This window comes from Eptatretus burgeri, chromosome 4, assembly GCF_056783735.1.
Source record: "Eptatretus burgeri isolate ZD-2024b chromosome 4, Ebu_testis_v1, whole genome shotgun sequence".
Taxonomy (NCBI): Eukaryota; Metazoa; Chordata; class Myxini; order Myxiniformes; family Myxinidae; genus Eptatretus; species Eptatretus burgeri.
In genome coordinates, this window is record NC_140964.1 from 5,641,584 (window position 1) to 5,655,283 (window position 13,700).

Sequence of the window (13,700 nt, forward strand, 5' to 3'; positions counted from 1 at the left end):
CTCATCGGAATCTCTCGTGGGCAGATATTCCTCAAGGAGCCGCTCCTGGTGGATAGCAGCTCTGTTCACCTCAGTGTGACCTTAAAGAAGTCACACGTGGTCACCTTTTGGCAAGATGATTGTTTTTTTTAATCTGTTTGTTTGTTTGTTTGTGAACAGTATTACGGAAAAAACTCCTCGACGGATTTCGACGAAACTTCGTGGGGGAGGTTAAGTATGGTCCAAGGTTCATGCCATTAGATTTTGGACTTGGTCCCCCCCCAAAAAAAAAAATTGTTAGAGAAAATTTTTTTTTTGCATTTCTACATGTTTTAAGTGATTTCCAACCCCCCCCAAAAAAAATTGTTAGAGAAAAATTTTTTTTTTGCATTTCTGCATGTTTTAAGTGATTTCCAACCTCCCCAAAAAAAATTGTTAGAGAAAATTTTTTTTTGCATTTCTACATGTTTTAAGTGATTTCCAACCCCCCCCCCCCAAAAAAAAAGTTAGAGAGAAAAAAGTTTTTTGCAACTTTTTTTTCAACAAAATTTCGATTTCTTTTTTTTGCATTTCTACATGTTTTAAGTGATTTCCAACCCCTCCCCCCCCCAAAAAAAAAAATGGAGAAAAGAACTATAACTGTCAGCACTGTTGACATCATATTTAATGAATAAGATATAAGGTTCACTTGAGTGACCCAGCAGTATTGGCGGCGGAGGTTTTGCACTCTCACGAGTGCTCCACCTCCAGTTGAGATGTGTTTTGGCTGATTGAGATTTGGTCCATTGAGGTGTTTTTGTCCACTGAGATGTTCTGGCTTATTGACATTTGGTCCATTGAGATGAGTTGGATAATTGAGGTTTGGTCCATTATGATGTTTTTTGCTTATTGAGATTTGGTCCATTGAATTGTTTTGGATTATTGCGGGTCCATGAGGATGTTTTCGATTATTAAGGTTTGGCCCATTGAGATGTTTTGGCTCAGTGTGACTAGTCCTTGGCTTTTTTCACAAGATCATGGCTATTCGTTGTTCACCTTGGCATCTTTGTTTTCTATAGGTTTTCTTGGCGTCTTGGTTTTCTATAGGTTTTCTATTATCATCGCTTTCCCGAAACCTTGTGAATTCTTGCCTTTTTTCATTGGCTCACCTTGGCATTTATGAAAATGAGGAGTGGTCACACTGCAGTACACCGCTCGTGCCATCTCCATTGGAGGAAACCAGTCAGTTAACGCCAGCAAAGTCCACCGGCTCAAGGACATCCAGGTGTGTGCTGTGCGGACAATGCGTGCAACTCTCCCAGCGTCTTGACGAAGAGATTTCGTTGCAAAAACAGATGAGACGTCACTCACAAGTGTCGCCATTGATCAGATAAGCGGAGCAGGAATCGACAAACGGGAAAGTAAAATTAACCCTTTCCTCTTCATATGCAGGACGTGCACCTTGAGTTCAGGTATGCGTGGGATAGCTAAGCTCCGAGGGTGGCGTATTCGCTGTCTCGTCTGGGTTCGATTTCCGACCCGACTCTAAACTGCCATTGAGACCTTCTTTTCTGAGGGTCGTAAAGCTGGGTCTCCCGTCTGTTGGCAATCGCCGGTGGACGTCAAAGTGCCAGTCGGTGTCATTAGAAAAGAGTAGGCAGATGGGTGCCGGCATGACCTCATTCCCAATTCCACACCAAACCTACAATAAGCACCATGAGGGTGCTGTGTGTGATTCTGGTTATGCATGGATTGTGAGGGTGTTGTGAGGGTGTTGTGAGGGTGTTGCGGGGTTGTTGTCCTTGCTCCAGTTTTTCACACGCATTGAGATTTCACCTTCAAAGCACGATATCAGCATTATCACACTATAATATGTTTCTCAATGAAGGATGTGCGTTACTTGAACCCTCATGGTGTTTTCACATCCTCTTGAAGGTTGTTTGAAATATTTGGGGTGGTCGTGCCAGACCACACCTGAGCGGGCAGCACCGACGCTCTGAGAATCGGGTTCGAGTCACACCTTGGACATGAATGTGAAATTGTTCTTAAAAACAGAGTGCACATTTTTGGTGCAACACAAAAAACCATTCCACACTCAGTTTTATATATTTCGTGCTAACGGTGACACATGTTAATGGGTTAAAGGATCCATGGAGAGTTCATCATCTGTTTAGGAATCTCCGTTCTCAGCACTTGGTTGTGTTCACATTGACTGCACATCTCGCAATGGTGAACAAACACTACGTGTGCGTCTCATGCAGTTTGATATCCGCACCGTTTGCTTGATTCAGCAGAGTTGGAGATGTCGCATAACAAAAGCAGCAAGGCGATCGTGATGAAGGACGAATCCTTGTGGGGTTGCCATCGCCGTATAAATCACGGACCTGCTTTTTCAGCCTCCAAGTCTTGAAAGTCTGTTCTGCTGCCTTCATGGTACTTTGGTGCATTTGGTCCACCATACCCTTGCTCTATCAACAGCACATCAATTCAATCCATCACTTCATCGATTTATCGAACGGACTACCTACCCTGCTCGTGGTTGGAGATTGCACATGATTCGCTGAAAAAGTGGAGTCTGTCTCCATGGATATTTGTGTGGTGTGTGTCGAAAGGGGTCTTAAAAGGGTCGAACACGTCTATAGGGTTTAAATGTCTTCTTGTCTAAGGGGTATACCCATGGTTGTTGGTGTGGAAAAGGGCTAAAAGGTCGAAAGCATATATTTCAATCTTCGGGTCTAATGGGTCTTGAAGGGGTCTAAAAGGTCTAAAGAATATGTTCCAAAAGTAGTTAGGGTCTAAGGAGTCTAAAGGGGGTACTAAAGAGTCTGTAAATGATCTGAGCATCTAAACGGTCCATGGGGTCAAAGTGGTCTTAAGGGGTTTAAAGGGTCTATAAGGTCGAAACAGTCAAGGGGTCGAAAACGTCTGAAGTGTCAAAAGGGTTTAAAACGTCTCAAAAGTCTAAGCTCCAAGCGGGCTAAAGGGCAGGGTCTAAGTCTAAGGAAACGAAGAGGTCTAAAGTGTTTAAAAAGGGTCTAAATGTCAAAAAGGTACATTCCAATAGGACGTAATTAATAGACATACTTATGGTGTGACTCACGTACTCTGAAACTACGTAATTAAGATATATATATATATATGTACAGTATATACTGCATATATATATATATATATATATATATATATATATATATATGGGGCAGCAAAAGTAGGTATACAGTAATGAATTAAAGTACAGTCCTTACTGTAAACCTACTTTTGCAGCCCCATGTGTGTATATATATATATATATATATATATATATATATATATATATATATATATATATATATATATATATATATATATATATATATATATATATATATATATATATGTGCAACAAATACATATCTTGTCTCTACCTTGCATAATCTTAAACATCTCTATCATAGCCCCTCGTAACCACCTCCTTCACAATGTATGAGTCCCCGTCTACTTCAGCCGCTTCCCAGAGGTGGGTCCGAGGCCCAAAATCAATCTAGTCACTCCACATTGAACCCATGATGGTACCTATGTCCTTCCTCAGGTGTGCTGACCAAACCAAAACTACACTCACTACTCTGGATGAGTTCTCACTAAATTTCTATACAGTGTTAAAGTCACCTCTCTTGATTTATAATAAATCACCCCCCTACGAATACAACCGAAAACCATGTTACCTTTACCTGTAGCTGCCGAGCACTGTGGTGTCTGCCTACCCCTCCTACCCTTTATCCATTACCACCCCCAGATCCTTTTCTTGTGTGACGCATTTCAAGACATCCTCCCACTCACTCTCTTTGCTTCCTCCAGACTCCAATCTACTTCGTTACTCCACCAGCCACACCACGAACCCTCGTAATGACTAACAGCGTGATCCTTTGACGTACCTTGTAAATGCATTCCAAAAGTCTATAATACAGTACACCTCTCTCACCTGCCATGGCACTTCAGCAAAATACTTCTTATGACTCATTGGGACTGACACAATCTGTCAACTTCCCGAGCCGGATCTCAACCAACGGTACTCCATCTCTTCTGGATCTAATTTTGACTAATTTCCCTGAAAATGTCTGCTGTTCTTCTGCTCCCATCGGTTCATCTGACCACGTGCTTGTTGAAGTCAACATCTCTGGCTGTTATTGGAGAACCTCCTCAGCACCGTCGAGTCCAGCATTTCACTCAGGCTGACTGGCAGGGACTTCAAGCAGCCGTTAAACTTCTTGACTGGTCTCCCATCTCGACTTCCAACTGGTCCTGGTAATTCTTTCATAGAAACTTGGTCTCTCTCATGCACAGATTTATCCCATCTCCTCTTCAGTTGTCCTGAAACAACTCGCCTTCGCCTCATGGAAGGCAAATTCAACTGAAGGTAATCTCGGTTCCTAACTCGAAGATCGGAACAAGTGTGTGTCTACCTTCAGGAGAGCCAAAAAACAATATCTTTCTCATCTCAAGGCTGAACCCTTAAACCTCTCTCCCTCCTCCAAATCCTGGTGGTGTCTAGTTAAGTCTGTTTCTGATGTATGTTTCCCCTCCATCCCCTCCCTTACCTCAAATGGCCAAACTGCTGACACGGTACATGAAAACATGAAAAGGCTGAATGCCTAAAGTCCGTGTTTGCTTCTAAATCTTGCGTCCCAAACCCATCGATTTCTGTACCCACCTTACCCAGTCATGCCTGGTGTTGACTTAATGGTTAGGGTGGTGGGCTTTGGATCCGAGGGTCCTGAGTTCAAATCCCGCTCGACTCTTGAATTAATACCAGGTGGGGTTAACTCGACCTGTCATCCTTCCGGTCGGCAAAATGAGTGACAGCATGCTGGTATACTGTGTTGGAGTGGTGACCCATCCAGGATTGTGCCCAATAGCCAAGGTGACTGCTTAAGCAGCACCAACGCTCTGTACAGAGTATGGTCCCAATCTCCACCTTACCCAGTCACACCCTGACAAGGTGGAGAGATTGCTGTCAAACCTTGGCTCAGATTCTGCAACCGGTCCAGACGGCATCAGCCCATGTGTCCTAAAAATCTGCTCCTCTGCTCTTGCTCACCCTCTCTCTGTTCTGTTCACCCTTTCATTCGCTCAAGGACATCTGCCATATGCTTGAAAATCAGCAAACATTACCGCTCTGCATAAAAAGGCGCAAAAACAGATCCCTGCAACTACAGACCAATCAGCCTTCTCCCAATCATCAGCAAGGTTATGGAATCCATCATCGCTTCGGACATTAAATCCTTCCTCTTCTCCAATGGCTTCATTTCCTATCATCAATTTGGATTTTCACCAGGTCACTAAAACCTGGATATGCTACTTCTGCTTTCCCAACAATAGATGGATACCTCAATGCCAGACATGAAATCAGAGCCTACTCTCTCACAACATATCATGTGCTTTTGACACGGTCTGGCACCCTGGCCTGCTCACCAAAATCTCTTCCGATGGTATCCAAGGTCATCTTCACTCATGGTTCACAGACTTCCTCTCCTGTCGCAGTCAACATGTGGCTCGTAATGGAGTTCTCTCATACCCTCTTCCTGTCCAGGCTGGAGTTCCTCAAGGCAGTGTTCTGGGTCCTGTTCTTTTCCAGGTTTTCATCAATGATCTCTCCAACTCTCTGGAAAATCCTCTATCTCTTTGCTGATGACTCCACCCTCTGCCGTACCATTTGTCATCCCTCAGACCGGCAAGCAGCCGCTTCTTCGCTCTGCAGATCTGCCTAAAATCACAAACTGGTCCGACACGTGGAACATGTCTTTCAATCCTGACAAATCTCACACTCTCACGATGTCTCTCCGAAAGGACCATCTGGAATACCGTCCCCATCTACTTTCTCAACAATACTCATGAAGAAGTCCTTTCATTCAAGCTTCTGGGTCTCACGATCTGCCATGATCTTTCCTGGGAAAGCCACATTTCCAAGATGGCCTCCAAAGGCAGTCGCCGACTCGGCATCTTCATCGTGAAAAGTCCTTCCTTGGCAGACCTGAGCTTCTGACCACATACAAAGCGTTCATCCGCAACCGGACGGAGTACTGCTCTCCCCTCTGGGCTGCTGCTCCTGCCTCTCACCTTTCTCAGCTTCACACTGTGGAAACCAAGGCATTCAGGGTCATTGGCATCTTCCGCGGTGAGGATGAGTCTTTGGGTTTCTCACTCTCTCACCGCAGGCAGGTTGGTGGTCTGAATATCTTCTACTGTCTCCTCTCTGGCCTAGCCCCCCTTCTCTGTATGAGATATGTCCCCCCCCCCCATATTTCCGCAAGGCGTTCAAGGTCCGCCAAAAACCCCCTTCTGGTAAAACGACCAAAATCAAGAATCACTGGTCACCTTCACTCTTTCATTCCTCTTTTTTCTCGCCTTCGGAACAAACTCCCACACTCTCTTCAATCCCACCCTTCCCTCCAGGTCTTCAACACAGTTCACTACCATCTCTTATCTTCCCCAATCCAACACCACGATCTTCTCTACCCCCGCTAATCCACCCCAAACCCACCCCCTTCAATTTCCCTGCTTTCCTTCCTGAAAGTCCCTGTCATGTTAGGACCTGAAAGTCCCTGTCATGTCCATCTTGTTTGCCTCATGTACCCCGCTCCATCCCTCTCCCTTTCACAGATCTTCCCATGCCTCTGTTCCACACTGTTTTTTCCTTCCCTCTGTCCACCCCCCCCGACCCCCCTTTCTTGTCTCCTGCTCCGCTTGTTGTACGTTCTGTGTGTTCACTCTCATACAAGTTTCGAAAGTACACACAAAAAAACAAAACCCGTACACGACATTTGTTACGCTTCTTTCATCCACCCAGTTAGAAACTGCTGAACCAGCACACCACGGATCAGGTACTGCAATACTTCACAACGGATCAGGCACTGAACCAGTACAGAAGAGATTACATCCTGAAATAGTACAGAATGCATCAGACACTGAACTAGTTCACAACAGATCAGATGCTGAAATAGGACACAATGGATCAGGTACTACACCAGTACACAACGGATCAGGTACTGCAATAGTACACAGTGGATCAGGTACTGAACAGGTACACAACGGATCAGGTGCTGAACTGGTACACAACGGATCAGGCACTGAACTGGTACCCAGCGGATCAGGTGCTGAACCAGTACAGCATAGATCAGGTACTGAACTTGTACAAAATGGATCCGGTTCTGAAATAGCACACAATGGATCAGGTACTGAACCGGTACACACCAGATCAGGTATGGCACTGGTGCACAACGCATCAGGTACTGAACTGGTACACAACATATCAGGTACTGAACTCGTTCACAATGGATCAGGAACTGTAATAGTACACCAACGGATCAGGTTCTGAACTTGCACACAAAGGATTAGTGACTGAACTATTATACAACAGATCAGGTACTTAAATAGTAAAAAATGGATCAGGTACTGAACTTGTTCACAATGGGTCAGCCACTGAAATAGTACACAACGGATGAAGGACTGAAGCAGAACACCACGGATCAGGTACTGAAGCAGCACACCACGGATCAGGTACTGAAGCAGCACACCACGGATCAGGTACTGAATCAGCACACCACGGATCAGGCACTGAACCAGCACACCACGGATCAGGTACTGAAGCAGCACACCACGGATCAGGCACTGAACCAGTGCACAACGGATCAGGTCCTGAGCCAGTAGAAAAGAGATTACATCCGGAAATAGTACAGAATGCATCAGATACTGAACTAGTATCTGATGCATTCAGCAACATATTGGAAATCAGCAAACATTACCGCTCTGCATAAAAAGATGCAAAAACAGATCCCTGTAACTACAGACCAATCAGCCTTCTCCCAATCATCAGCAAGGTTATGGAATCCATCATCGCTTCAGACATTAAATCCTTCTTCTTCTCCAATGGCTTGATTTCCAATCATCAATTTGGTTTCAGACCAGGTCACTCTACCCTGGATATGCTGCTTCTGCTCTCCCAACAATGGATGGAGGTCCTCAATGCCAGACAGGAAATCAGAGCCGTATCCCTGGACATATCACGTGCTTTTGACATGGTCTGGCACCCTGCCCTGCTCACCAAACTCTCTTCCCATGGTATCCAAGGCCATCTCCACTCATGGCTCGCAGACTTCCTCTCCCGTTGCAGTCAACGTGTGGCTCCTAATGGAGTTCTCTCATACTCTCTTCCTGTCCAGGCTGGAGTTCCTCAAGGAAGTGTTCTGGGTCCTGTTCTTTTTCTGGTTTTTATCAATGATCTCTCCGGCTCTCTGGAAAATCCTCTTTATCTCTTTGCTGATGACTCCACCCTCTGCTGTACCATCTGTCATCCCTCAGCCCAGCAAGCAGCAGCTTCTTCGTTCTCTGCAGATCTGGATATAGTCAAACTGGTCCAACACGTGGAACATGTCTTTCAATCCTGACAAATCTCACACTCTGACTTTGTCTCTCTGAGAGGACAGGTGGGAACTCCACCCCCCCCCCTCCCATCGACTTTCCCAACAATGCCCTGGAGGAAGTCCTTTCATTCAAGATTCTGGGTCTCACTATCTTCCATGATCTTTCCTGTGAAAGCCACATTTCCAACCTGGCCTCCAAAGCCAGTCGCTGACTGGGAATCCTCCATTGTGCAAAATCCTTCCTCGGCCCACTTGAGCTCCTGACCACTTACAAACCTTTCGTCCGCAGCCTGATGGAGTACTGCTCTCTCCTCTGGGCTGGTGCTCCTGCCTCCCACCTTTTTCGGCTTCACGCTGTGCAAACCAAGGCATTTCGGATCATTGACATCTCCCACGATGAGGATGAGTCTTTGGGCCTCTCACTCAGTCACCGCAGGCAGGTCGGTGGTCTTTTTGTCTTCTACCGTCTCCTCTCCAGCCTCCCCCCCCCCTGCTGTGTCTGCAATTTGTCCCCACCATATTTCTGCAGGGCGCTCAAGGTCCACCAGCAACCCCCTTCTTGTAAATTTACCAAAATCACGAATCACTGCTCACCTTCACTCTTTCTTTCCCCTTTTTTCCCGCCTTTGAAATAAACTCCCTCACTCAATTCAATCCCACTCCTCCCTCCAGGCCTTCAAAACAGCTGTTCACCACCACCTCTTATCATCCCCCATCCAAATCCTCGATCTTTTCTCCCCCCGATAATCCACCCAAGCCCACCTCCTTCAAATTCCCTGCTTTCCTTCCTGAGAGTCCCTGTAATGTCCATCTTCTATTCCCCATGTTCCCCGCCCCATCCCTATCCCTTCCACAGATCTCCTCATCTCTCTGTTCCCCACTGTTTTTGTCCTTCCCACTCCCTCCCCTCTTGTCTCATGCCCCCCTTCCTGTGCGTTGTGTGTTAGCTTTACACGAGCCTCGACAAGTATACAAAATAAAAGAAAAGGTGAGCAGTGATCCTGGATTGAGGTCGTTTCACCAGAAGGGAGATCATCGGTTCCTGATGGACGTGGACCACATGCGCTCTGCAGATACCTGGTCTGTGGATGGGAGGGTGGAGGGGAGCGTGGATGGGGTAGAGGGTGAAAGACCGGAAAGGAGGCGGGAGGGAAACCTTGTTTTTCATGACCTTGAGGTGTGAGGGTGTGACCACCACAGTGTGGTGTTCGGGGCTGCTCGATCCCTCCTCATCCATGGTATCATTGCTGTGCCGTGTGACGTCATTACGAGCCAACCGAAGTCTCCAGACATCACGGCTCACCAAGGTACGAGCTCTCTGAAACAGGTAACAAGCCAGGTGCTCGGCCAAGCGCACCGCACACCTCCAAGGTGGTCGCGCAAACCCATGTGCCCCCCCACCCCACGTGACGCTGCGGAATGCTCCGCCCACGGCGACAGCGACGCTCCGACGTCACTCCCTCTTGACCTCTGATTGGTGGGATCCGTCGTTTTGGTAACGCCCCCCTCCCCCCGCCGCGGGTCCACCGCACGTCTTTATAGGCAGGTGTGATCACGACGGGGTCTTGGCGCTCAAATCGAGAGCGGAGTGAGAGTTGTTCCGTGAGTGACCGGGTGAGCATTGCGGTTACAAACAATCAGCGCTAACTCGAGCGGGTAACTTCGTGTAACTAGCTGCACGTGGGAGTTTCACGCACACAGTTTCGAGTGAGCTCGCGGTCTCTTCACCGGTGTGTGTTGTCCGAGTGTTTGCACGTGGCACGGTTCGACAGCAGCACGCGAGCCGTGCGAATCGGAACCACGTGTTGCGGCTATAACAGGTAGGTACCCCGAGGCCCGCACGTGGTGCGTGGACTCGAACCCCGCAGCTCCCACAGGACCGGCGCGTTCACCGAGCTCTGTGGTCCCAGTTTGGGCGGGAATCTGGTGGATCGCAGCTCATGGCGCTTCACGAACCCGCGCACCAGGGGAGCAGCTCGGCTGTGGAACCTTCCCGGCAACGGTTCAAACGGCGTCGTCTCCGCCGCTCCCGGCAGAAAGGTTCGCCCGACGTGTGTGTGCGTGTGTGTGTGTGTGTGCGTGTGTGTGTGTGTGTGTGTGTGTGTGTGTGTGTGTGTGTGTGTGTGTGTGTGTGTGTGTGCGTGTGTGCGTGTGTGCGTGTGTGCGTGTGTGCGTGTGTGCGTGTGTGTGTGCCCGTGTGCGTGTGTGTGTGCCCGTGTGTGTGTGCGTGTGCGCGTGTGTGCGTGTGTGCGTGTGTGTGTGTGTGTGTGTGTGTGTGCACGCGTGTGTGTGAGTGTGTGTGTGTGTGCCCGTGTGTGTGTGAGTGTGCCCGTGTGTGTGCCCGTGTGTGTGTGCCCATGTGTGTGTGCCCGCGCGTGTGTGCGCGTGTGTGTGTGTGCCTCAGTGTGTGTGCCTGCGTGTGTGTGCCCGTGTGTGTGTGCCCGTGTGTGTACGCGTGTGTGTGCGTGTGGTGTGCCCGTGTGTGTGTGTGGTGTGCCCGTATGTGTGTACGTGTGTCCGTGTGTGTGTGTGTGTGTGTGCGTGTGTGTGTGCCCGTGTGTGTGTGTGCCCGTGTGTGTGTGCGTGCGTGTGTGTGTGTGTGCGCGTGCGTGTGTGTGCGCGTGCGTGTGCGCGTGTGTGCGTGTGTGTGTGTGCGCGCGCGACACCACAGAGACAAAGATTGATCAGTAAGTTCGTGACATAATTGATGACCAACGATCTTGTATTTGGTTACTGACTTGTAGATCAACCAATCACATTTCACTTTGTGTATGGACTTGGTTCCACATCCAGTATTAATAATATTGTAATAATATTATAATATATATATATATATATATATATATATATATATATATATATATATATATATATATATATATATATATATATATATATATATATTTGTGCTCGGTGCATTGTACATCATTGGTATCGTTGAAACTTAACGATGTTACTTTATATCGTCGGTTGTTTTGTCATCATATTGTGTGAGGTCATTTCTGGGGTACACGCCACCCCTGTTTCCTTCCATGGGGTGTTTGGCCATGTTTGTTTGTTTAACTTTGCCATTATTTGCCTGAAAACTCTTCCCTGCGGTGGAGCCGCCAGCCTGGCGTTGGCTTAGCAGTTAGGGTGGTGGTTTGGGATCCGAGGGTCCTGAGTTCGAGCTCCGCTGGCCGCTGAATTAACACCGGGGGGGGCTGACTCGGCCTGCCATCCTTCCGAGGTCTGCGAAATGAGCACCGTACTGGTAATAGGGGCACTGCATCAGCGGCATAGCCGTGCCCCTAACCAATGATGCAGCCAAAAAGGTGGCACACGAACGGAAGTGGAGCCACCGAACCAGTCGGTTCCACGAGCCTTTGGATGTTGAAGATGTCACGATGTTTGAAAGCATGATGGACCTTTTGATCATTTCCACCCAAATTGACATCCCATTGTTGGTGATTTTTTTTTTGGCCACCATGAGACGTGCATGAATGAATGAGCTAGTTGTGCCAGCCAGGGGGGAACAGCAAGTTGAGGTGTATGTACCAAGTGCTCTGTGATCACGTGCTTGGCCCCAACAAAGCACTCTTGGGGGTCGCCGCATCTTCTGAAGACGCCTGTGTTTACCCTTTGTTATTGTTTCAGATAGACCTCTCCTGGGGTGAGTGAGCAAGCTGGGGACACCACCAAACGTGCCGGTTCTCCACGTCCACTTCATTCGAGTATCGCATCATGTTTCACATCACAATTTATCTTCGTGTTTGCAAATCGCTCCGTGATGGATTCTTTTTCTGAAAGACGCCGCCGACTCTCTCCATTATGATTATCATGTGCCAATGATTTCTGCGCACACAATTATTATTTTGTTTTTAATTCCACCAAGGTTCGTACGACGGCCGAGCGAATCGTCCATTACGTTTAGGCAATCCATCGCTCGAGGAATGGTGGAATGAGAGATGCAGGTGCTGAACCGTCAGTTCTTTCTTCGAAGGAGGAGCGAGAGTTGCTTTCCTTTCATCTCGACGAGTCCAGTTCGTGAATTTTTATTTTAATTTTAATTTTATTATTATTGTCCCACTCTGACCCCATTTCAGTGAAGAGTATCTAAAGTGCCGTTTGGACCTCCTTATCCAGAGTCCAGGTGATCTTGTGAAGCCTGATGTGTTCTTCGAAGTGAATTTAACTCCAAATTGTGATGTACTTTCAATTTGATGTTACCAAGCAGGCTTGTTGATTGGTCAAAAGCTTTGACATTGTTGGACCCATCGGTTAAGGGTCACGAGCTACCCAAAGCTGACGCAGTCCATCATTTGGTCATATCGAGATGAATTCTCTACTTTTGTGAATCTGTAGGAACTTCACCGATCAACGCTTCATTCCTAAATATCTCCTCGATTCCCGTGCTTCTGAGTAGACCTTTTGGTCGATGGAGGTGTCATCGCAGCAATGTCGAGGAGTACTGTTGAAGCAACATGGGAGCAGGTGATGCATCGGGTACCGGTTGCGTGCAAGGATCTTTCGTATCTCGTGCAATCTAAGACGTCACCTTTTCCTCCTGCGAATGACACCGTGACGATGGTCCCGGGGTACTAAACATGCAAATTTATTTATTTTGAATGCAGCTTCAGCGGTATTCGCCACGGCATCAAATTCCACTCCGTCCCTCCAAAGAGAGACTTTGAAGACCTTTTCCAGGAATTCCCATTATTTAGACTTGCCATACTGTGTCACTCTGTCCAACCTTTTAAATATTGTCCATCAGGTGCTTTTTTTTCAGGGATGGTGCGTTTTGTTCATTTTCTTTAGGCTCCCAAGGTAAATCGCCTACATCCACCCATGGGTGACTTGATGCCTTGGGACTATTACACGGGTCTGTGACCGGAGGCTTATGGGTCGTGCTTGAAGTCACCGAAGAGAGGGTGGAGGAAAAGAAAAGAAAAAAAACAATTTTTTTTTTTTGGTGTTTCCGTAACTGTCACGCTGGGATTTAGAATTCCTGCCACAGCTCATAATAATACTTCAAAAGCCATAGTTATCGTGTTCGGCAGGAGTGTTGCTTGCTCGTAATTTGATTTGTTTTACACCGAGACACCTTGACAAGGACATTCGTTAAGTCGCTTCAGCACGATCGTCATCGTGCCTCCTCCCGTCCGTGCGGCCGCCGGATTGTTGAACCGACACCTTGGATTTCCGTGCAGTTTCGATGTTTGAGATTGTTTTTGATGCATATTTTGTCCAAGTCTCGCTGTTTGGCCTGTGGCCTGCAGTTCCGGTGAGCAGTCTTTGGTGGAAGTGTGTGTGTGTGTGTGTGTGTGTGTGTGTGTGTGTGTGTGTGTGTGTGTGTGTGTGTGTGTG

General features: G+C 47.4%; 1 protein-coding gene across 1 annotated transcript in view; it reads left to right on the forward strand.

Annotated features, from left to right (window-relative positions):
* Positions 1-9,894: 9,894 nt before the first annotated feature.
* The window catches only part of LOC147027389 (double-stranded RNA-specific editase 1-like), a 266,163-nt gene continuing 262,357 nt past the window's right edge, over positions 9,895-13,700 (forward strand). Inside the window, exon 1 of the mRNA XM_085876748.1 lies at positions 9,895-10,394. Coding sequence (XP_085732874.1) covers positions 10,295-10,394 — 100 coding nt within the window. The 5' untranslated portion in view covers positions 9,895-10,294. The remainder of the gene's footprint in view (positions 10,395-13,700) is intronic.